Here is a 26,669-nt window from a genome sequence, read left to right on the forward strand (position 1 = left end):
CGGCGGGGTCAGGGATTTTCTCTGCCTCGTGATGGCTGGGTGTTGTGTGCTGTCCTTAGGTTAGTTAGGTTTAAGTAGTTCTAAGTTCTAGGGGACTGATAACCATAGATGTTAAGTTCCATAGTGCTCAGAGCCATTTGAACCAAGGAATACCAGACTAGAAATCGAAAATACGATGAAACGTCGAAAATAGGTTCGCACTTTAAAACACATGCGGGTGAAATATACAGGAAAATTAAAGTTCAAGAGAACTCTGTATTTCGTATTTCCGGGAACGGAAGAAAATACAGGAGAAAAGCAAAAGTGGAACTGGTACAATTTCTGAAGACAGTATATGGCTTATATATAATATGATGAGATTTCTCGTAGAAAGGGTGGTACTATTGAGGCAAATATTTATTTATTTTATTGACTTAGGTTTAAAAAGAAGTAATGCCACAACAATTGTGTTATTTCATTAGACGCAACTACATACTGCACAGACGATCACTAACAGCTGTAATCACGCAGATATTCACTTTTATTTTAAATCAACTGAGGGAAAAAATAGTAATGATGTAAAATTTAAAAAGGCAAAGAAAAGTAGGCAAATTTATTTTGACGCGGTATTTCCCTTTATTCTGAAATAAAATGTAGGGCGAATATTTTCCTGATTTCTCTTGCTTCCTGAGATTCATTTCTAGGGATTTGCTGCAGTTCCAGTAAACATCTCTTGCCTTCTGACCCCCACAAACCCGTCGTCACTGTACCAGTGTGTAAATCTTCACTGAAAAATTACCAGGCGGTGTGTATGTCAGTACTGATTTTGCTTTTCGTCTAAGACGGTTGTGTAGAGAAACGCAAGCAAGTACCACATTTTCAACTGTTTTTGGATGTAATGAAACAGGAGTTCCAAACACACTGACAAAAATCGCCAGCAAGCCTGATACATTCCCGTTAATGCGATAATTAAAAGTTCTTTCTAGGGAAACCTTTACATATGGGCCTCGTAAGTTTATCGTGAGGTTCTGGCATAGTGCAAATGCTTTATCTGCTACCAACACAAAAGGAGTAATCGCTTGACTTTTCACTGATATAAACGTAAGTTGTGGATCTTACAGTTCTTTTTAATAAATTTCTTATAAAATGTGTTATTCTCGAAAACACCACAGTATGAGATTCTCCCCTGGGATCCCACACCGGCATTCCGAATTCTGAAGTCAGCATCTTTAACACTGTATGTTCCATGATAGTAGTAATATATGCTTCAACTGTTTCCTGGTACTTCAGTCAGTACATGATTCCCATCAACTGTGCAAATGCAGCGGGGAAAATTCCATTTTAAATTAAATCTGTTTGCAATTTCTCGCCATTCTTCCTCTACGTGGGGTCTGCAAACAGCACAGAATACATACGTGTAGATAAAAAAGATTTAGGTAGAGCCTCTTCTTTGTTGACGAAACTTGTTGCTAAACACAATTTCCACACGTTGTGTATTGAAAAAATAAATGATAATAATGACGCATTTTAGGAAGATGCAGCAGAAGATGCAAATTACGATGACGACAGCGACGGCGCGTTTGTTTCATTCGCCGAACAAGACAGGAAAGATGGAACACCGCAGGAGAGTGATGATTTTATTGCAAATAAATCATTCGCATCTATAACATCTCCAGCTACAACGGCTCAACCTACACGTTCAGCTGTCAAAAAACCCACAAATTGTGATGCCATGGTTAACAAAGCCGACAAATTTATGCGACGTGTTCAAGAAAACGTGAAATCAAAAGGTGGTTTTGCCATTAACGGTGAAAACGTAGCCAGCGGAATGCGGGGCTCAAAGCAATGTACATAAAAAACTCGCACAGGTAATTTTCTCTTCCTACGGGTAACGGGTGAATTTACAGCTCATGAATTGATAACGTCTAATCCATAAAGGTCGCCTTCGATCAGTTTCCAAGTTATCAGTGGGACAAAGACAATAGACATGATTCAGAAGTTTGCTATTCTCCTGCAGCATTAACTACAGCGTCTTCAGCTTCACTGCCGTCATCTATAATAATAACTTCAGCACCCTATCGGTCACTGTTGACGTCAAGTCAGTAAATGCGCTCATTTCCTACGGCTCAACCAAAATATCCGTCAAGACCTCAAACTTGTAATTCAGAATCTCAGACAGAAGTGTTTTCACAACCACGTTCATATTATAATACGCCAGAAAATCAACAGCCTCATTCGCAGAAGTCTTTGTCGCAATAATGTTTAAATACTCCTGAAACTCAACAGCCTCAGCCACAGTATATAACTCTGCAATGACAAACGTACACCATAATCTCGCTTTATTTTGGTAATGACAGACCTTCACGAACACCTCTTTCCTCAAGGGAAATCTCAATAACAAACCATATGGGTATAATATATCATTTATTCACTACAATACAATCACCTGAAGTCAATAAATTCTTTGTACAATATTTAGTAATATATAATTTGTATTTTGGTTGTATGCTTACTTGGCAGCGTCCTTTAAGACCGTCAATGGTGGCTTCGCACGCTTCGGTTACAGTTGACGGAACTGAGCGTTTCGGTAATTGAAACAAACGTTGCAGACTACGAAACAAATCACCTGTAACTAAGTATCGCAGAGTAACCGCCAGTATTATTGATGGTGGAATAGCAGCAAAGTTGTTTATGTTCTTTCTGGAGATGTTACGGGCTACCAAACAAAGAAGTTCTGCGAAATCAGGTTTTGTTAACCTGACGAAATTGAGGATCGAGCTACCATCGTTCAGACATTAATTAGTCGCCATAGGTTGTCCCTCTTTTTAAAAATTTCTCTCTGCCACCACCTTCGTTTTTGTTTCTGGGCACGGGCAGTTATTATGATAAAAGCAGCACTTACAACAGCAATTACAATCTCTTCCATCCTGTACCCAATACTGGGTTTGGTTTGCACGTGCAACATCGTCAACAACATGTATACAGATGCAAATAGCTATGTCCAACAAATATGTTGCCAACATTCGTCAACAGGTTGGTAACATTTTGTTGGCCGTTCTGTGTAGAATAGCTAGACTGCTGTAAGGAAAGTACCTGTGAAATACAACTTGAGTAGAAGTTATTTGAACACTTGGATTATACACTTGTTGTTAGTAATCAATGTATTCATTTCATTTATTACTTATTGAACTAACCCTGGAGCTACTGGCTACCTACGTTACTTGATTACAGCCACTTCATTCCATACTTTCATCCTCTAAACATAAATGCGGATGTTTGCACACATGTGTACAGAGAGACAATTATCATTTCAGAACATAATTTCTACTCTCACCTTCAACCCGTCGGTGTGCTAGGGGTGTAAATCATTTGTGAGGAAAGTTCGGTCGCATTTTCTTATTCTAGAACAAACATACACACACACACACACACACACACACACACACACACACACACAGACACACACACACTGGTCCCGGCGGATTTCGAGTCCTCCCTAGGGGAATGGGGGTGTGTGTTTGTCCTTAGGATAATTTAGATTAAGTAGTGTGTAAGCTTAGGGACTGATGACCTTAGCAGTTAAGTCCCATAAGATTTCACACACATTCGAACATTTGAACACACACACACACACACACACACGCGCGCGCGCGCGCGCGTGCAAAGATGGACGTGGTGATATGCTTACCTTAATGCAATGACGAAGTCCAAAGTGATCTGCGTATGCGTTGAGGTATTTTAGCACATCGCCAGCCGGCAAGTAGGATTGCTCACCCTCAGGAAAAGGGTAATCTGGAAATGCCATTACCTCCTTGGGCAGATTCGTCCTGCAACATCAAACAATTGTGACTACGGGTATCTGTAGCATTTTCTGTATAATAACTGGATCTTTTATGTGGGCGACTTCGTCCATAGCTAATAACAGGTACTGAAACCGGACCTGGTATAACAAATCTGAAGCAATTTCCCAAGGAGTTATGTAATCACCCCATTTGAAAAATGTATGTCTTCGTAAAAATTCTTAAAATCTCGATTATTATTGCTATTAATTCTGGCAAGATATATACTAAAAACTTCGAAATTGAAGATATTATTATCCCATCTAGGCTGTCTTATTCACAAAGAGGAATAGCATCTAGCCTTGTATCTCGGCGGAACAGTTGATAACTAGCAAAACAAAGAAGCATTCTAACATGCAAGGAAGCGGGTTAACGCACACTGTGACGGTAAATCGCAGAACGTTATCACACCTGACACCAGCTGCTAATCACAAAACAAGAGAAATTAAAAGCTATCCTTACTCTAAGAACTTACCAACTGAAAGGTACAGGTGAGTGGTAAAATGGCACTTATTCAGAAAGCGATGACAACAGTGGTGAACGAATTAGGATCATGCTAATGTTGATAACATGGCGCGATGACATGTTCACTGGTGTGCAGTGAGACTAATCCATTGCTGTTTTTAAATTAGACATGTGATGGTGGAGAATTAGTGAATGTCAATTATTAAAATGCATTTTATTTACAAGGATCTGCACCATATGTTACAGATTTAGAAGACTGTATCACCAATAGATAGCCTCTTGCCCTTGTCAGCAAGGTCAACCAAATACGCAGCCTAGCGGCTGCAAATACAGCAGCGAAAGATAGAATATGACGTCTCATGGGCCACAGGAGGTCTGGCTATCTGAAGTAGAAGCAGCCGACGAAGTGCGTAAAAGTTGTCAAAGTTGTTTGTGATTCTGTCTCCAAATAAAACTTATTCATAAACACACATCGATTTAACAGGGACTGTTGTAGATAAGTGTACATACTGTGATTGTTAGGAACAAATTATTTATTCTTTACTTCCACCTGTCACATTATTTATTTTGTTTAATTTTAATCAGAGCGTTGCGTTTGGAGCATGAATTGCCTATCATCGGGTTTTTTGCGTACACATGACGAAAAGTTACTAATCTAGAATTCATTATGCGAAAACTTATAATGTATGGTATGTTCATTATCGTATTTACGCAAGTGATTGTTGTGTGACGATGGTAATGGAGGAAGGAGTTAGAGTGGAGAGTTTAGAAAGCGACGTCAAACAGTGTTAATTTCGCTGTTGTTGTACCTGATGTTGTTGTGATGTACGGGGTCAGAACGCCGAGCCCCACGCAGCAGCCACAGCTCACACTATTGGTCGCTAAGTTTTCACCCTCCTAGGCTCCATTGACCTCTCACAGCCCCATTTTCCCATCAGAACCAACTGATTCAGCATTACAATCAACGTAATTTAAAAATTATCAAGTAGTTAGCGGTAAACTAACTTAGTTACCTTTGTTGTCAGTTTATCCAAAAAAGGAATAAGCTTATGGATGAGTAAGGCAGGCTCGAACGGATCGAAATGTGCTAAACTGAAACAAGGTAGGCAATATGTCTGGCAGCAAAACAAGTAATACTGTGCATACTTATTTTACCTCAAGATCAAGATGCACGCCACGGACATTTTGTGTGCTTCTCTGTGGGGCACTGAGTGCTTTGTGAAAACAATAGAATGTGACACGAGTCCATACTACGGAGATTCACAAGTTAGATTCTATAACGGCTTCTACGATGATCGTGGCACCAGCAGTACATCTCCCACGGCTTTTCTGGCTGGAACATGCTACGGTTGCAGCCGCTGCTGTTACACTGACCATAACTGCGTATAATTAGGTAAATTCAAGAACGACTCCACGCAAGACACATCGCTGATAACAAGTATGACCAGATTCCAAAAATCGTAGAAGGGGAGTTTTAAAACAGAAAAGACGTTGCATGAGGAAGAAATCAGTTTCACAAAGTCTTGGAGCGTCCCGTTAAATTCGTACACAATATTTTAACCCAGCTGGGAAAGTTTCATAACGCACTCGACATTTCTGTTAGCAGATTCTTGGAGTTTGCAGCACGCCCCTACCTAACTATTTTCGCCTTTTGTTATCACACTTTCCTACGGACAAACTACCTTACAGAACTGCGATGCCAGTGAGTTGTGGTAGGACCGCTTATAACATTTCCATCTACATTGGTGAGCCAAGACATTAAGACCACTGCCCACCGCGAGAATCACTGCTGCGGGCGTTTCGGGCAGTTGACGCGAGAAGGGAAAAGTATTTAGGAACAGTAGCGGCGCATAGAAAATCGTTTCACATACGATACGGGCCACAAATTGGGAACTCCACTCACATGGGCGACTTCGGAAAACGGTAGTTTATTATGACCCGGCGCTAGGGAACGAACATTTCGGAAACGGTGAAACTAGCCGACAGTAAGGTGTATTTACTGTCGTTAACATCTAAGACAAGTGGATGAAGGACCGTGAAAATACGAGAAGGCGACAAGGCGTTGGACGTCCACATGGCTTACTAGGGGTATAAAAATATCTTGTAACCGGAAAAGGGAAATGTATCTGACAGCAAGAAAGAGTAGTGACCCAGAAACTATCAAACATTATAAAAACTACTGTGTTATATTAAGAAAAGTTATTAAAAAATCCAGGAGTATGTGTATCATGTCTGAAATCAGCAACTCTGATAATAAAATTAAAACAATTTGGAATATTATTAAAAGAGAAACAGGTCAACCAAGAGCAGAGGAAGACAGTATTACCATCAAATTGCATGAAAACTTTACGAACAAAAAGTCAGAAGTTGAAAATATTTATAATAATCATTTTCTAAATGTTGTGGATATAGTAGGATCCAGGTGTTCATTAGAAGATGCTAGGCTGTTAATGGAAGAGGCCATACCTATGCAATTTGATACAATCGAAATCTCACCCACTTCTCCCTCTGAAATTAGGAAAATAATAAACTTGCTTAAAAGCAAACACTCACATGGAATCGATGGCTATTCCAGCAAAATACTAAAAGCTTGTTCTCAGCAGATAAGTAAGATTCTCAGCCAACCGTGTAATAGCTCTCTGGAACAGGGCATTTTCCCTGATAGACTGAAATATGCTATTGTTATACCTTTGCATAAAAAGGGGGATGGATCTGATGTCAACAATTACCGTCCAATCTCCCTTCTATCAGCTTTATCCAAATTTTTGAGAAAGTAATGTATTCAAGAGTAGCTTCACATATCTGTAAAAATGAAGTACTAACAAAATGTCAGTTTGGTTTCCAGAAAGGTTTTTCAACAGAAAATGCCATATATGCTTTCACCAGTCAAATTTTGAATGATCTGAATAACCGAACACCACCCATTGGGATTTTTTGTGATCTCTCAAAGGCTTTTGATTGTGTAAATCATGAAATTCTGCTAGACAAGCTCAAGTATTGTGGCATGAGTGGGACAGTGCACAAATGGTTTAATTCGTACCTAACTGGAAGAGTGCAGAAAGATGAAATAAGTAGTTCTCATAACATGCAAAGATCAGCACATTCCTCAAACTGGGGAACTATCAAGAATGGGGTTCCACAAGGGTCAGTCTTGGGTCCTTTGTTGTTCTTATTATATATTAATGACTTGCCATTCTATATTCATGAAGAGGCAAAGTTAGTTCTCTTTGCTGATGATACAAGTATAGTAATCACACCTGACAAACAAGAATTAACTGATGAAATTGTCAATACTGTCTTTCAGAAAATTACTAAGTGGTTCCTTGTAAACAGACTCTCACTGAATTTTGATAAGACACAGTACATACAGTTCCGTATAGTGAATGGTATGACGCCATTAATAAATATAGACATTAATCAGAAGCATATAGCTAAGGTAGAATATTCCAAATTATTAGTTGTGTCCATTGATGAGAGATTAAATTGGAAGAAACACATTGATGATCTGCTGAAACGTTTGAGTTCAGCTACTTATGCAATAAGGGTCATTGCAAATTTTGGTGATAAACATCTTAGTAAATTAGCTTACTACGCCTATTTTCACTCTTTGCTTTCATATGGCATCATAATTTGGGGTAATCCATCACTGAGGAATAAAGTATTTATTGCACAAAAGCGTGTAATCAGAATAATAGCTGGAGTCCACCCAAGATCATCCTGCAGACATTTATTTAAGGATCTAGGGATATTCACAGTAGCTTCTCAGTATATATACTCTCTTATGAAATTTGTTATTAACAACCAAACCCAATTCAAAAGTAATAGCAGTGTGCATAACTACAATACTAGGGGAAAGGATGGTCTTCACTATTCAAGATTAAATCTAACTTTGGCACAGAAAGGGGTGAATTATACTGGCACTAAAGTATTTGGTCACTTACCAAATAGTATCAAAAGTCTGACAGATAACCAAGTATTTAAGAAGAAATTAAAAGAATTTCTGAATGACAACTCCTTCTACTCCATAAAGGAATTTTTAGATATAAATTAAGAAAAAAAGAAAAAAACAAAACAAAAATATAAAAAAAATAAAAAAATAAAAAATAAAAATAAAAAATAAAGTAAACCAAAAAACACAAAAAAATAAAGTTGTTATATTAACATAAGTATGTTGTTAAATTAACCTAATTATGTCATGTATTGGAAAATTCGACTCGTTCCACATCATTACGAAATATCGTATTCACGATCCATGGAACTAGTATTAATCTAATCTAATCTAATCTAATCTCATCACAGAGCGTGGAGGCCTTGTGCGCACTGTAAATGAGAATAACCATCGGTCTGTGGCAGACCTGTCGACATGATACATGACAAACAAGAGTTTGGAGCCATAAGTGTTCTCATGTAGACCCAGCGGTATCGTAAGTTATGGTTGTAGTGGTTATGGGATCAACGAGATTGGACCGTGGAATATAGAAACATGTTGCCTAATCGCATGAATGATATTTCTTGTTACAATAGTTCGATTGTCTCTTTGACGTGTGGTCATTAGGCCTAAAGGCGGCTCGAAACATGCACTCTGCACCTACGCAGTCCTGTGGGTATTGAAATATGATTTGGGGGACTGTCACCTGGAATTCCATGGGAAGTGTGGTAGCAATAGGTAGCACAGTGACGTGAACATTATTGGAGATCACCTGCATCCCTTCATGATTGATGTCCTCCCCGACGGACATTCACGTTCGGTGGTACGAAAAACATTCCGCTAAACATCACAGAACCATCTCCAGCCTCAACATTGCCCTCCACACTATGCATGTTGAACACCTCATTAAGCCATTTCTGGAGTCAACACCTTACACCGTTTGAAAAGAGCCAAAATCGCGACTCTAAAAACCACAGTACACCACTGAAGTCAGATAGTGACCAATTTCTGAGCTGTTTTGTCCACTAAAGTACCGCTTTATGTGCCAATGTCAGCATTACCTTTTGCGAGCTACGCGATTCGAAATATCAGAAGCATGCAGTTCACTTCACAATGTCCATTCGGGCATTGGTTGACATGGACCTCATTCGTGTCACTTGGCGACACATTGTCGTTAATGTGAGCTGTTGTGAGGTTTGGCTCTGTGCTGTGGCATCTCCTGTGTGATTCAACGAACAGGAAGGTTATTTGGAGGAGCAGTAAGCTAAAGCTGTCAGCACATGCGTCAATGAACGCAAATGGGATATCTAATGTCGCGAGTCACAGCGCCATCGGCACGCGACATGAGCTGGTTAACGCGATTCTGTACTCCCAGCGCTCTCCAGCGGCACTTATCGGCTTTATTTGGCTTGCAAACCTCACGGTTTGTTCATGGAAACGGGCGCACGTAAAGTTCTTACGTTACCTCTATTAACATGCACATATCCTTTCTTGATAATATGCTGGTTGTGTTGCTCTGTCTGTGGCATATGTAAATAAAAACTTCAATAGCCGTGAACATGTAATAAGACAAAAATAAGAGATACGTCTCCACTCAGGAAGGACATCAGTTTGCAAAAGTTCACATAATCGAGCAAACTCACTCCCAACAGAGTGCACACTTATATTTACGTAACATCAAATATTACAGAAATTATTTCTACTAGTTTCTTGGGAAACTTCCACAACTTTTAAAAAATGCTAAGGTGGAAAAAGTAATTGTATGCAGCAAGATATGATTCATCTACTGGTCTACTCTCGGTTAGCTAATGACGGTGTGCTCTGCTGCCACTCAAATGGTTCAAATGGCTCTGAGCACTATAGGACGCAACATCTGAGGTCATCAGTCCTCTAGAACTTAGAATTACTTAAACCTAATGACATCGCACACATCCATGCCCGAGGTAGGATTCGAACCTGCGACCGTAACAATCGCGCGGTTCTGGACTGAAGCGCCTAGAACCGCTCGGCCACCGCTGCCGGCTCTAGTACCACTGACTTCAAATTTCAAGTTATAGTTTTCTAAAGACTTTAATCGTTTAAACGTTATTGACATTTAATTGTAACAAACCCTAAAAAGAACGACATCTTTAGTGGGTCATTGCCTTAAAATGGTTTGCCATCGTAATATGCGAGCTATAAAACGAAAATGGCTCTGTGTCAGTTAGACCGTCAGCGAGAGCGCATCGCTAGCTCCTGCTACTACTAAGGCGAGTACACCGTTTGCTTCTTACATATTTTACAAACAGCAGCGACTTATTTTCAGTTATCTGTGTAATTACTAGTTTATTTTTGTAATTTCTTGCGTGTTCGAGTGCTTACTAGGTAGAACCTTTTATTTCAATAACAGTGTTTTTGTACTTATTTGCTGCGCTTAGCTTTTAAATAGTTTTTCTGGGAAAACCTAGCGTAGTTTTCACGTCTCGTATTTCAGTGAGTGTTTCTTGATTATCAGAGTAGCTCATCAGAAGATTATCTTGGGAATTTGTCACCGTATAGAGTAGGGTAAACAGAGTCATGTGTAGGGACTGTGGTTGTTGTGAGCGGACGCAAGGAGAATTGGCCACTCTTCGGGGACAGGTGGAGGCTTTGTCTGTTAGGCTCATCGAGCTCGAGGCGCAGGCGTCGGCTCGTAGTGGCGTTGGGGCAACTGTGGTGAGACCTATGCCTACTTCGGTGGCCTTGGAATCACATGGAACCCCTGATGTCGCTGCGTCTTCCGGCAGTGAGCATCTTACCGCTCAGCCATCACTCCAGGGTGAATGGCGGACAGTGGTGGGCTCGCGCGTGCCTGGCCGAAAGGCGAAGGTGGGATCTGGCCGCGTGGCGGCTGCCTTACCCCTTTCCAACAGGTACGGGGTGCTTCCTAGTGGTGATGACATCGTTTCCGAGCCACCACAGGATGCCTCGCCTGTTGGGCCAGTGGCCGATTCTCCGGCAAGGTCCCGACAGTCACAGAGGGCGGGCCTATTAGTTATAGGGAGCTCCAACGTTAGGCGGGTTATGGAGCCCCTCAGGAAAATAGCGGGTAGGTCGGGGAAGAATGCCAGTGTGCACTCGGTGTGCTTGCCGGGGGGTCTCGTCCGTAATGTGGAGGAGGCCCTTCCGGCAGCTATTGAACGCACTGGGTGTGACCGGCTGCAGATAGTAGCACATGTCGGAACGAATGACGCCTGCCGCTTGGGTTCTGAGGCCATCCTTGGTTCCTTCCGGCGGCTGGCTGATTTGGTGAAGACAACCAGCATCGCACGCGGAGTGCAAGCTGAGCTTAATATCTGCAGCATAGTGCCCAGAGTCGATCGCGGTCCTCTGGTTTGGAGCCGTGTGGAGGGTCTAAACCAGAGGCTCAGACGACTCTGCGACTATAATGGTTGCAAATTCATCGACCTCCGTTATTGGGTGGAGAACTGTAGGGCCCCCCTAGACAGGTCAGGCGTGCACTACACACCGGAAGCAGCTACTAGGGTAGCAGAGTACGTGTGGCGTGCACACGGGGGTTTTTTAGGTTAGAGGGACCCCCCCTTGGGCGAAACGATAAAATACCTGACGGCTTACCAGAGAGAACATTATTATCGTTGATAAAGAACGTCCGTCCTCAGAGACCAAAAACAGGAAAAGTTAACGTAATATTGGTAAACTGCAGGAGTATCCAGGGCAAGGTTCCTGAATTAGTATCTCTTATTGAAGGAAATAGTGCGCATATAGTATTAGGAACGGAAAGTTGGTTAAAACCGGAAGTGAACAGTAACGAAATCCTAGACACAGAATGGAATATATACCGCAAGGATAGGATAAACGCCAATGGTGGAGGAGTATTTATAGCAGTAAAGAATTCAATAATATCCAGTGAAGTTATTAGCGAATGCGAATGTGAAATAATCTGGGTTAAGTTAAGTATCAAAGGTGGGTCAGATATGATAGTCGGATGCTTCTATAGGCCACCTGCATCAGCAACCGTAGTAGTTGAGCGCCTCAGAGAGAACCTGCAGAACGTCGTGAAGAAGTTTCGTGATCATACTATTGTAATAGGGGGAGACTTCAATCTACCAGGTATAGAATGGGATAGTCACACAATCAGAACTGGAGCCAGGGACAGAGACTCTTGTGACATTATCCTGACTGCCTTGTCCGAGAATTACTTCGAGCAGATAGTTAGAGAACCAACTCGTGAAGCTAACGTTTTAGACCTCATAGCAACAAATAGACCGGAACTTTTCGACTCCGTGAATGTAGAAGAGGGTATCAGTGATCATAAGTCAGTGGTTGCATCAATGACTACAAGTGTAATAAGAAATGCCAAGAAAGGAAGGAAAATCTATTTGCTTAACAAGAGTGATAGGGCACAAATCGCAGAATATCTGAGTGACCACCATCAAACGTTCATTTCTGAGGAAGAGGATGTGGAACAAAAATGGAAAAAATTCAGAAACATCGTCCAGTACGCCTTAGATAAGTTCGTACCGACTAAGGTCCAAAGCGAGGGGAAAGATCCACCGTGGTATAACAATCATGTACGAAAGGTACTACGGAAACAAAGAAAGCTTCACCATAGGTTTAAGAGTAGTCGAATCATAGCTGATAAGGAAAAGCTGAACGAAGCGAAAAAGAGCGTAAAGAGAGCAATGAGAGAAGCATTCAACGAATTCGAACATAAAACATTGGCAAACAATCTAAACAAGAACCCTAAAAAGTTTTGGTCATATGTAAAATCGGTAAGCGGATCTAAATCCCCTATTCAGTCACTCGTTGACCACGATGGCACCGAAACAGAGGACGACCGAAGAAAGGCAGAAATACTGAATTCAGTGTTCCGAAACTGTTTCACTGCGGAAAATCGTAACACGGTCCCTGACTTCAGCCGTCGCACGGACGCCAAAATGGAAAATATTGAAATAAACGATATCGGAATTGAAAAACAACTGCTATCACTTAGTAGCGGAAAAGCATCCGGACCAGACGAGATACCCTTAAGATTCTACAGTGATTATGCTAAAGAACTTGCCCCCTTTCTATCAGCAATTTATCGTAGATCTCTGGAAGAACGTAAAGTACCTAGCGACTGGAAGAAAGCACAGGTCGTTCCCATTTTCAAGAAGGGTCATAAATCAGATGCGAATAATTATAGGCCTATTTCACTTACGTCAATCTGTTGTAGAATAATGGAACATGTTTTGTGTTCTCGTATTATGACGTTCTTAGATAATACAAATCTCCTTCATCATAACCAACATGGATTCCGCAAACAGAGATCATGTGAAACCCAGCTCGCCCTATTTGCCCAAGAAATTCACAGTGCCGTAGACACTGGCGAGCAGATTGATGCCGTATTCCTGGACTTCAGGAAGGCATTTGATACGGTTCCGCACTTACGTTTAGTGAAAAAAATACGTGCTTACGGAATATCGGACCAGGTTTGTGATTGGATTCAGGATTTCCTAGAAGAAAGAACACAACATGTCATTCTTAACGGTTCAAAATCTGCAGATGTAGAGGTAATTTCGGGAGTACCGCAAGGAAGCGTGATAGGACCTTTATTGTTTACAATATACATAAATGACTTAGTTGACAACATCGGTAGCTCCGTGAGGCTATTTGCAGATGACACGGTTGTCTACAAGAAAGTAGCAACATCAGAAGACTCGTACGTACTCCAGGAAGACCTGCAGAGGATTAATGAATGGTGCGACAGCTGGCAGCTTTCCCTAAATGTAGATAAATGTAATATAATGCGCATACATAGGGGCAGAAATCCATTCCAGTACGATTATGCCATAGGTGGTAAATCATTGGAAGCGGTAACGACCGTAAAATACTTAGGAGTTACTATCCGGAGCGATCTGAAGTGGAATGATCACATAAAACAAATAGTGGGAAAAGCAGGCGCCAGGTTGAGATTCATAGGAAGAATTCTAAGAAAATGTGACTCATCGACGAAAGAAGTAGCTTACAAAACGCTTGTTCGTCCGATTCTTGAGTATTGCTCATCAGTATGGGACCCTTACCAGGTTGGATTAATAGAAGAGATAGACATGATCCAGCGAAAAGCAGCGCGATTCGTCATGGGGACATTTAGTCAGCGCGAGAGCGTTACGGAGATGCTGAACAAGCTCCAGTGGCAGACACTTCAAGAAAGGCGTTACGCAATACGGAGAGGTTTATTATCGAAATTACGAGAGAGCACATTCCGGGAAGAGATGGGCAACATATTACTACCGCCCACATATATCTCGCGTAATGATCACAACGAAAAGATCCGAGAAATTAGAGCAAATACGGAGACTTACAAGCAGTCGTTCTTCCCACGCACAATTCGTGAATGGAACAGGGAAGGGGGGATCAGATAGTGGTACAATAAGTACCCTCCGCCACACACCGTAAGGTGGCTCGCGGAGTATAGATAAAAAAAAAAAAAAAAAAAAAAAAAAAAAAAAAAAAAAATGAGCGAATATGAAAATTATTTAAAATTATTTAACCACCAATATGACGCTTCCCGTCCTTTTATTACAACAAATCGTACCAATAACGATAGTTTTCGAGCCATTCAATGTGCTGGTGCTAAGAAACAGCACATATTCATAGGGTGTAACTTATAATATAAAATCCACCGAATATGGGCTTCTGCTGAATACGACAAATACAGTAGTATGGCGTCTTGCTTTCTCCTTGTGACGTAGGGAGCGTTCTTGTTTTTTATTGGTCCTACTTTACGTGGCACGCTAGTGGAATATCGTAAAGCTTATTTAGTGTTTCACGTGACGAAATGACTCCTCGTAGAAAGTGACTTCTCAGAACTCGTAGATATCCATTTCAACTTTAGCTAACTCGTCCCTTTTGCCGGTGGCTTAAATGCAGGGGTTAACAGTGTGAACTCTGTGTGTTATTTTACTTTGCAAGAAGTGGACCGCCATAGCGGTGTTACAGTTTGCGATGGTACCTGAAGCACGCCGCTAGTTTTCATCTGTCCTGGAATTCGGATTACCATCCAGGTGCTGTAGGCATGCGAAACCAGGCTTCTCAATCAAACTTTGACCCATCTGTTTGTAACTAGTCGAATCTCCAGAAGGGTACATGTTGTGAATAGGTACACTCTACACAACGAAATTTACAGTGCAAACGGTGCGTTCTGCCTTTTATATACAGATGGCTGCTTAGTTGTAGACCGGGTTTCAAGTGTGTCCACTCATAGCATGTGGTCTTGGGAGAGTGTTCCGAGACTTAGTTCTTTGACTCATGGTGTTTTTCTTGTTCAAATGACAGATCAGAGCTCGCAAGAGGCGCCGCACCGGATTGGTTACCTTTGTTACGGACGCAGCTGATGATCACTACGGTCAGTGTTGACGAAGCTCATGGCCGTAGTGAGCGTTGTGCATAAGTGGTTCATGGCACATTTGTAAGAAGTGATATATTGACTCAAGATTTAACCTGGTGCTTGCTATTTAAGCTTACTTAAAATTCTGGACCACACGGGTGCTCTATTAAGTATTTAATCCACACAAATACTTCGTTCTCGTTATTAATTACATGTTACAAGAAGTGTGATATACTATGTTGTCTTCGTGTTTCGACAGTAAAATGGAGCTCCAAATCCTAGTTATTTTGTGGTGTGTTATTTTAGGTTGTTTATTAATATGCCTGTTAAATTTTAAACTCCGAGCTGGGCGGGTGCTTTTTAAAATTATGTTGTTCTGTACATGCTAGTCATTTTACGAAGTGTTATTTGTTTGTTCACTAGCATATCGTTAAGTTTTAAATTCTGAGCTTCATCATGTGGGTAGAAAATAATTGCCACAGGTGTGAGAGCTTAGTTGGTATAGGGATTCTAGCCTTACGTCTTGACCAAACTCTATTGCAATTTATTTTGCGGGTGAGCGCATTATCCATTGTACATAGCGTTTGAGTGACTGATCATGAAATACCCAATGATTGGCTACTTCTACCTTCATTTCCAAAGAGCCACGGAAGCTACTCATTTTATTAAACGAAAACTGGCTACGGTTGGTCGGTTGATTCGGGGAAGGGAACCAAATAGCGAGGTCATAGGACCCATCGGATTAGGGAAGGATGAGGAAGGGGATAGACCATGCCCTTTCTAAGGAACCATCCCGGCATTAGCCTGAAGCAGTTTCAGGGAAATCACGGAAAACCTGCATCAGGAGGTCGAACTGTCGTCCTCCCTAGTGCGAGTCCATTGTGCTAACCACTGTGTCACCCCTCACGGTAAGCTGGCTATGGTGTCTTTATTGTGGCACAGAAATATTTAAATTTTGAGTCTCAGAGATTGTAATATTTCTAGTAAATATAGCGGCGCATCTCCCCGTCTCGGAATCTGTGCCCTAAGATGCAGGGTAGTCATTCTGCAACACCCGTAGAACTCTGCGTCTTAAGCCATCGGTTCCGAGGCGTGGAGGTACGTAGGTACCAAATCGAATCCACCCAGCTACGAGTGTCGGTGTGTCGGCCAGCTTGGTTGTGGTTTTTAGGCGGTTTCCCACACCCCAATAGGTGAATGTAGGACTGTTGCCCAAGTTTCACCACAGTTGCACAATTCGCATTTCGAAAATAATCGCTCGCTTTCACATGACTAACATTACACGCAGACAGATGGGGTACATATATTCCATCCGTAGGACGGTAGGGCGGGGAGGGATGGGGGGGGGGAGAGGAAGGAGGCGGGAGGGGGGGAATGGGTGGTGACAGGAAGCGTATCTGAACCCCCTATAATCTTCTCGAAGCCGTAAACAACAGTGTCGACCTTGCGCCGATGTGGGACAAAAGCATCAGCAAAAGAAGGAGAAGCAGTCAATCTGCGCTTTGGTAACCCAGTTCTCGTTCCCACAGCTGTCGTCCTGTGGTACAAAATGCATTAACTTAGAACAGCAACTCTTTTTGGTGAATATATCTGACGTCAGAATAGGAAAAGACGAGGCCTACGAGAAAGACAGGCCGTGACGCGTACGTCACGAAGGTACTCCTGCGCTCGCTCACTTGCTCAAATCAGCAGGCAAACTACGTTTCTTCACGCGTTAACGCGTAACCAGGTGTGTCCGTACAAACGAAAACTGTATCTTCTACTGGAATCCGCTATTATGGGATCTTACTGTTATTAGTCCTATAATGATGGGGAGTCCATGGGCCTGCTTATAATTTGTACTGGCGTACAATAAAATAAATTCATGCTAAAATGATTATCAGTTGCATAAGGCACCACTTCCAGCATGTAATGAGTACTGTTAATCAGAAGAGACTAAATGCTATAAACAAGCTGTTATATCATTTATATCGAGTATCGATCTTTAATTTTGCTGTAGTACTGTTAATCAGTAAGACTTCATAGCAGCAGATTTCAGTGGAAGGTGCAATTCTCGTTAGTACTTACACGCCCAGCTGCGAGTTAACAGGTCTAGGAACGCATTTTGTCTGCTGATCTGAGCGAGCGAGCGAGCGAGTTCAGGACTACCTTCGTGACGTACGCGCCGCGGCCTGTCTTTCCCGTGGGCTTCGAGGAGAAGGAGATCGTAAACAGATAATCAAATATAAAATGAAATTTTTAAAAACTTCCTTTAAAACATTTCAAAATTTTCTAAAGGTTTTTCTATGTTGTCTCAATCGCATCAACATCAAAACTTTTTAAAAACTGTTGACCAGTAGCTTAACTGCAATCTCCTGACCACAGGTAGTATTATCAAAGAGAATAGCACTGTACAACACCGCTGCATCGTCTACAACATTCTCATTTAAAATCCTCAGGTAAAACTTGTTAATGCACTGCCACGCTATCTGTGACAGCAACTACACATAGAGCCCATACAGCGTCGTAAAAATTTTGTACAGTGTACGTCTATATAATTATTATCGTTACAGTCAATAACTTCAGAGATGCGCCGTTTAACCTGTTGTATTTTTCTTCAAGTACAGCTTTCATGGCAAATCTCTTTTTGCAGGCACTGACTTCAACGGAAATAATCACACTGACCTTTCACTAGATACAAATGTTTCCTTACAACTCTGTATATCCTCTATGTTTCAATTGCTGTCACAGATAACATGGCAGAATATAAGTGATTTTACCTGAGGATATAAAATAAGAATGTTATGGACGGTGCTACGGCGTTGTACTCTGCTAGTTGCGGTAATCACATTACGTGGTCTGAAGATGGTAGTTAATCTCTCGAAACTGGTCATCACTTTGTACAAATTTTTAATTTTAAATACGATTGAGACGATATATTGAAAATTTCTGGAAAGTTTAAAATGTTTTATAGGAAGTTTTTTTAAGTTATAATAATTTTATATGTGATTAACTCCTGTTGGGTTTGAAACTGATTGGCATTGACATAGTGTGCCATATATCCCTGGTCGCTGTTGAATAGGAACCTTTAACGACCGCTGTTCTTACTTCGTATTACATTTCTGCATGTTGTCCACCATTACTTGTAGACACGGTGGACAGTGCGTCATGATCCCCCAAAAAATCTGGCAGTTTCTCTCACAGTACGATAATCGGCGCGTAAAACCGTGATACCTCTTTTTTTCTCACTCTAAAGCGTCTCTACGTCCATCCATTTTTCTCTGGTGATGTCCGTCCCTTGGTAGCCGAGTGGTCAGCTCGACAGAATGCCAATCCTAAGGGCCCGAGTTCGATTCCCGGCTGGGTCGGAGATTTTCTCCGTCAGGGACTGGGTGTTGTGTTGTCCTAATCGTCATCAGTTCATCCCCAAGTCGCCGAAGTCGCGTTAAATTGAAAGACTTGGACCCGGCGAACGGTCTACCCGACGGGAGGCCCTAGTCACACGACACACACACAGAAAAAAAAAAACCTCTGCTGATTCGATACAAGTGACGGCCACATGTACAGAACTGCATTTCACATCTGTGGCGAAGACCCACATGGCTAGGTGGTACTACTTCCATACAGTTAGCAGCGCAAGTGGGATGAGTACTGCGAGAGGCGTTCAATGAGCAACGCAACATTTTTCTTTCGGGGCCAATTTCGGTTGAAGGAACGCGAAATTTTTTGTGGGACATTGCGGAATATTCTCGCTTCAGTCACTATATTTTCATGAAATTCCGATATGTGAAAATGCAATACATAGTCTTCAAAATGACGACTGTAGCGGAGTTGCGCTCCAAGCGCAGAGGTTGCTATAATTTTTTTTTTTTTTTTTTTTTTTTTTTTGCTGGAAACCAGAGAATCGCAGATATTCATAGGCGTTTGCAGAATGTCTACGGAGATCTGGCAGCGAACAAAAACACGGTGAGTCGTTGGACGAAGGGGCCGCTATAATCACAACACGATCGCGAAACCTGGCTTATCTCCCGTGTGTTGGCCGCACACAGCTATGACTACTGCAGTGATGAAAGCGCTGACACTCATTCGAGGTGGTCAGAAGGTCGCAGTCAAACATCTAGCGGCACAACTGGACATCTCTGCTCATAGTGCTGACATACTCATCCACCCGCTGGTGAACTCAAAGGTGTGTGCCCGTTGGATTCCTCACCGCCTAGCACAAGATCATAAAGAGCAGCGAAGGACAATGTGTGCGGAATTGTTGCGCGTTACGAGGCTGATCGTGTCGAATATCGTCGTAGACTTCGGTCCGGAAGCAAAACGGCAATCCAAGGAGTGGCGCCAGACCACCTCTCCTCCGAAGAAAAAGTTCAGAGCCCCAACTTAAGCCAGTAAAGTCGTGACGACAGTCTTCTGGAACTCTGAAGGCGGTATTCTTTTGACGTCCTACATCGCAGTACAACGATCAACCCTGAACTGTATCGCGCTACCCTCAGAAAACTGAAGAAACGACTTCAGCATGTTCCTCGCAACAAAAATAGAAACGAACTTCCTGTCAATGACTGTTTTTTCTCACCCACACTTACAGCCCAGATTTCGCACCTTCCGGCATCCAACTCTTTGGTCCAATGGAGGATACACACTCTGCGAGAAGCAGTATGTAAGTTATGGGGAGATCATTGATGCAGCAAGACATTCGCTCCGACGTCGACCTGTAGAGTGGTACCACGCTAACACACAGCCCCCCCCCCCCCCTCCAAGTAAGGTCGAGTAAGACCGTCGCTTTGAAAGGAGAGAGAGAATATGATGAAAAATATGGTTTTGTAGCCAGAAGCGAGGGGAATTATACGGTGTACTGGAATCCTGAATAAAACCAAACTGCTTTCAGAAAAAAATGTATTTTACATTATTTATTAAAGGCCCCACGCATTTAGTGTGATGAACTTTGGTGAGAATGGTAAAACGAGGCCTCATGTTGAAGAGCGGACTCACTCGAGGCTGCGGTACATGCTGCTGTGCACTGGCCGGCCGTCCACATCGAGTCCCGTCTTTTCCGTGAAGACCCACGTGCCACCCAGCTGGTCGCCTCGCTCGAAGACGGTGACGCTGTGACCCCGTGGAGACTCCAGCAGGTGCCTGGCCGCCGCCAGCCCGGAGGCTCCAGCGCCAATCACCGCCACTTGCATCTTCATCCGACGTTGCGCTCCAACTGTTAACCAAGCTGCTCGCTAATTCCCCGGGGTTATCGAGTGATAAAAAGTCGTGGCTGACGCCACACTGCAGCTTCGCCTGTTATCACACAGGCCAGCGACAGACCTATTTACACTGGCACTAGAACGTCACCAGAGGTTATCGAGTTCCAATATGTATGCTCACGTAATACAATTATAGAATAAATTCAGAAGTCCGCTGTGGCAAACCAGAAGTTTAAATCAAACACTTGCACTGCTAGTTCCAAGACGCTGTTTTTTTTATCATAATTGTTTATATAGACCTACATTTTTATCTACTTACATAGTTCGCAAACCTCCGTAAGGTACACGGCGGTGTTTACCTTCTGCCACTATTAAACATTCCCTTTCCTGTTCCACTCGCTAATTAAGTAAGGGGGAAAGCGACTGTAAAAGCCATAATTTCTATTAACTGTCTTCGCCGTCCTTAAGCGAAATGTAGATTGACGGCATTAGAATCCTTCAGCAGTCAGCAGCAAAAGCTGATTATCTAACTTTTAACAGTATCGCTTTCGTCCATGGATTCCCATTTGAGTCCACGGGGCACTTCCGCAACACTCGTGTGTAGATCGAACCTAACAGGTACAAATCCAGAAGCACTCCTGTGAATTACTTCTTTTACTTTCTTTAATCCAACCTGGTGTGAGTTTCAAACAGACGATTAGTTCTTCAGACTTTGTCACACTAGTTTTTATGCTCTGCAGATAAGTTACACTTCCTACGTTTCTTCCAATAAGCAGAAGTCGAAAGTTGTCTTCCCCGGAACAGACCTCACGTGAACGTTCTACACTGCTTGGAACTAACTACCCACAAGTAAAGGAGGAAACGAAATGAAACTTCACAGTTTGACAGGATATGTGTTGTTACTTCAGTGGTTGCGATATAGAGTAGAACTGGTCAGTACGAGCCCACTTATCAGTATTACATTGTACCCGCTCTGACCCGGATGCATGCACTGATTAGGTTGGGAAGGAATCATGAAGCAGTTGTATCCTCTCCGGAGGCAAGCTGGCCGACTACTGATGTAACTGGTCCTTTAATATACTACATACTGACGCTGGGACTGAAATCGAGTTGGTGCCACACATGTTCTATCGGGGGCTGATCTGGGGATATTGCTATTCACGGGAGTACCTCATCATCAAACAGACGTTTCGTAGAGACACTTGCCATTTATAGACTAGCATTGTCCTGTTGAAAGATTGCACCGCAATACTGCACACGAGAGGTACCATATGACGACACAGAACATACCGTTGCCTTAGTCACAGGTAGCAGCGACCTAAAGTCATATACTATGACTCCCCATTCCACAATGTCAGGGCTAATACCGCTGATCCTCTCCAAATCATTGGAAGAATGGATTCTCTCTCTATGCCACCGCTGTACTTGCGGACGATGGTCATGTGGGGCAGTGTAGAATCGCGACTCATTGCTCAACACAATGACATACCATTCGTCAGCTGCCCATGATTCTCGTTCATGCGACCACTCCATACTCAGCCGTTTGTGTTGTAGTGTTAAGGGCATCCTATGCATGGAGCGGTAATTCCGTAGTCCAGCTGTTGCTAGTCTCTGACCAGTGGTGCGGAATGACACAAAATATTGCAGGGAGTCCATTTCTTGTTCTCGTATGGCAGCAGTAGATGTGGAGGGTTATCATGAGCTTGGTGCACAACACGACGAACCCCCCCTCAGGCCGTCAGACGCTGCAGACAAGTATGCCTGCCCTTACATATCCAGGCAGTCCATAGGGCCACTGTAACATCGAATGCCCCACAAATCTTGATATTGTACTACTCGACCAGCCAGCCAAATGGTGACTCACAGTGAGACCCTTTTCGAATGTCAGGTGCCGATAACACTGTCATACAGGATTACGTGACAGCCCCATATCGCCCCCAGTCTTCATTCAGCACCTCACGCTATACAAGCGTCTTATATACCAGACGTGCTAAAAACACTAAACACGGACAACAGTAATGCTCTCTAGTGGTCGCTCCTCCTGTCATGGACAACTGATATTTTTATCATTTACAGATCTGCAAATGGCGTATCCGTTTATGGACGTACATGGACATCGCACGCCAGGTACACTCTAACACAGAAAATATATTTAAAGAAACCGGAAGACTCACTACGAAGGAAATATCCGAACGCGACGGAAATCTATAGATGTGACGTAAATGTACAAACAAACAAATCATTACAATTGCAGAAAAACTCGATGATTTATGTAAGAGGAAGAGCTTCACAAAATGAGCACGTCAGTAACGCATTGGTCCACCTTTGTCATTTACGCAGTTTATTATTCGGTTTGGCATTAACTGACACAGTTTTTCGATGTCCTCCTGGCGCATTAGAAAATCAGAATCCCGAGCTGGTTAAAGGGTCCTGCCTGTAATGTTCCACACGTTCTGAGCAAGTGGAGATCCGACGGCCTTTTTCAAGCACGTAAACAAAATCTCTCGCTTTGTGCGGGTGGTCATTGCCTTGCTGAAATGTAAGTCCAGGATGACTTGCCATGAAGGGCAACAAAACGGGTCGTAGAATATCGTCGACGTACCGCTGTGCTGTAAGGGTACCGTGAATGACAACCAAAGGGATCGTACTATGAAAAGCACCTCATACCATTACCGCCGGTTGTCAGGCTGTAGGGAGGCAAGGGCGGGTGACGTTTAGTTTGGTATCCCATCGCTGTCCATGAAGTCAATTGGTACGCCTTCAGCCTGGAATCTCATTCAATGCAGCAGAATTTTCTCCCGTAATGAGTTTTGCCTCAAACTGCTCCTTGATGAACGGCGAAGACTTGGCTGGAGACGCCCTGGACAGCGGTGCGGTTCAAACCCGATTGTCGGCCGCCATACGGCCGGACAGTCCGAAGTGGTGGTTTGGGGTTCCATTTATTTTCATAGTAGGACCCCTTTGGCTGTTATCCGTAGGACCCTTACATTCCAGCAAGATAATGCCGGCGCGAGTTTCTACTGCTTGTCTTTGTGCTCGCCAAATATTCCCTTGCGCAGGAAGGTCGCTGGACCTCTCTCCAGTTGGCAACGTTTTGAGAATTATGGGCAGGGCGCTCCTACCAATTCGGGATTTTGATGATCTAACGCGTCAGTTGAAGAGAATTCGGCACGATACCCCTCCAAAGGACATCCAGCAACTGTATCAATCGATGCCAAGCCGAATAACTGCTTGTAAAAATGGTTCAAATGGCTCTTAGCGCATGAGACTTAACATCTGAGGCCATCAGTCCACTAGAACAGAACTACTTTAACTAACGTAAGGACATCACACACATCCATGCCCGAGGCAGGATTCGAACCTGCGACTGCAGCAGTCGCGTGGTTCCGGACTAAAGCGCCTAGAACCGCTCGGCCTCCAGGGCCGGCTAACTGCTTGCATATGGGAGAGAGGTGGACTTCCTCAGTTTGTGAAACTCTTCTCTTCAATCAATCATCCAGTTTTTCTAAAATGGTAATCATTTTATGTACTTACATCTACATCATACCTAGCCATTAATTATCGTTCATTTTTGCAAATTTTTTTCCGGTGCGTCTTTCTCCTTCTTCTTCTTTATTTTTATTTTTTTTTTTTGTCTTGGAGTGTATTCAGTGTAGGTCATTCTGATACTCCTACAGTCATTGGATGACGATACTATCACGTAAACTGCAGTGTCATCAATAAACAGTTGTAGACTGGTCCCTATCCATCACATCGTTTATTTACTGTATATAGACAACAAGAGCAGGGTCTATCACACTTCCTTGGGGCGCTCCTGGCGAAATCGTTGTCTCTGATGAACACTCGCACAGGACCAAGTACTGGTTTCTGTTCGATAATATTTCTTCGATATAATGACATATCTGAAAAACTATTCTGTACGCTCGGAACTTCGGTAACAGCCTGCAGTGGAACACTACGTCAAACGCTTTCCAGAAGTCTAGGAATAAGGAATGTTCCTTCTGGCCTTCCCTCATGATTTACACGATACCGTGCAAGATGCACCATAATACAACAGTTGCCTTTGCATATGTACAGCGGAAAATCAAACGACGTACAGAAACGCTGTAAGTGATTGGAAAGTTATGTGGCACATAGATGCCAATCAGTGTCCACGGAGCTATAGTTACTTCCCCGCAACTTACCAAAAACATCAGAATCACTACTAAGTCTTACAATGATAAAATTATAAAGATTTCGGGGGTGTGCTTTTTCTAAAGCTCACTGACCGCAAAATGCCGAAACATTTCACACATGAACCTAAGCAAAGAGGGTAATAACGAAACACCGTACTTCCCTGACGTTAGCCAGGAATTGCTACGAGACTGTAGGTCGTATTTCCCTGGTTGGATAAATCGGATAGATCAACAACACACAACTAGCGGAAGTGGCGTCCATTTCAAAAATTAACAGCTGGCCGTCGAGCCAGAGACTGCTATTATTATTGTGCTTGAGCTACAACAATGTCTCTTCCAGTATCCATGCAGTTAATTATTGAGTAAACTTATCAAATAAAAAACCAAAAGTGGAAGAGGAATAATATCTACAAACTCTCTGTTAGTTGTGCAAGCGACAGAATCGGCAGCAGAAAGCGACGCGGAAGTACTAGTGTCGCGCCACGTAGCTGGCTTTAAGAATGGACAAACAGGCGGGCCGGAGTCAGATAGCTGCCCCGCCACGGTGACTAAGACAGCTCTGGTGGCCCTGCTCCACCAGGGTGCCGGCATTTTGTCTGAACTCGGCTGCATTAAGCTACAGAAAAAGTACCGCGTCTGTGGTGCGTGTTGCAGCTTCGCTATGTCTGGAAATAGCTAGTCTATTTCGGATGCAGCTATTCAACAGTAGTAGATCAGTACCCGGCATGAAACGATTTTTTTTCACTTTTGTTTTCAATAAATTATGAGACCTCGTCTATTGGCAAAAGATCTCGGAACAGTTCCCCATTAGGATCTCCGGGAGAGCAACGTCAAGGGGCATGTGACCATGACAGAAAGATTGAAGAAACAACGAAAGGACAACGTTCTACAAGTTGAGGCGTGGAATGTCAGAAGTTTGAATGTGGTAGTAAAGCTTGTAAATCTGGAAAGGGAAATGCAAAGGCTCAGTCAAGGGGCAGTGAAGAGAATGGGAAGATGAGAAGGACGTCTGGTCAGATGAGTACATAGTAAAACCAACAGCAGCAGAAAATGCTACGATTCGTTATGAATAGGAGGATGGGGCCGAAAATGGGTTACAGTAAACAGCTCAGTAATAAGGTTCTTCATACCACAATCAACGGCAAACCAACAGCGACAACCATAGTTCACGTATGCAGACCGACTTCTCAGACTGCGTATGAAGACACGTCGAAAGTACATGAGGATACTGAACGGTTTGTTTGGTTCTTAAATGGTGACTGGAATGCAGTTATGGACGAATGTTTACTAGAGAATATGCGTTTGGTACTAGGAATGAGAGATGAGAAAGGCTAATTGATTTTTGCAAAAAATTTTAGCCAGTAATAGGGAATACTCTAATAACAGAAAAGCAAGAGGAGAAGGTATACTTTTAAAAGGCTGGGGGATAAGGGAAGATTTCAGTTGGATTACATCATGGTCAGACAGAGATTCCGAAATCAGATATTGGATTGTAAGGTGTAGCCAATAGCAGACGCAGACTCACATCACAATTTATAATGATGTGGAGTAGGCTGAAGTTTAAGAGACTAGTCAGTAATAATCAATAAGTAAAGAAGTGAGATACATAACTAACAAGGAATGAAGAGGTACACTTGACGTTCTCTACGGCTATATGTATGGATATAAGGCAATTCAGCAGAAGATGATTGAGCATCTCCAAAAAGTGCAAACACAGAAGTTGGAATGGAAACATAGGTACATAGAAGGTAAATGTGAAGA

At 42.7% G+C, this 26,669-nt stretch overlaps 1 protein-coding gene across 1 annotated transcript in view; it reads right to left on the reverse strand.

Moving 5' to 3' along the window:
• Nucleotides 1-20,741, reverse strand: part of LOC126259576 (senecionine N-oxygenase-like) — a 47,353-nt gene extending 26,612 nt beyond the window's left edge. Inside the window, exons 1-2 of the mRNA XM_049956484.1 lie at nt 20,531-20,741; nt 3,668-3,806 (exon numbers count right to left, since the gene is read on the reverse strand). Of these exons, the coding sequence (XP_049812441.1) occupies nt 3,668-3,806; nt 20,531-20,730 (339 nt within the window). The 5' untranslated portion in view covers nt 20,731-20,741. The remainder of the gene's footprint in view (nt 1-3,667; nt 3,807-20,530) is intronic.
• Between the last annotated feature and the right edge of the window lie 5,928 nt (nt 20,742-26,669).

Source organism: Schistocerca nitens, chromosome 5 (genome assembly GCF_023898315.1).
Source record: "Schistocerca nitens isolate TAMUIC-IGC-003100 chromosome 5, iqSchNite1.1, whole genome shotgun sequence".
Classification (NCBI taxonomy): domain Eukaryota; kingdom Metazoa; phylum Arthropoda; class Insecta; order Orthoptera; family Acrididae; genus Schistocerca; species Schistocerca nitens.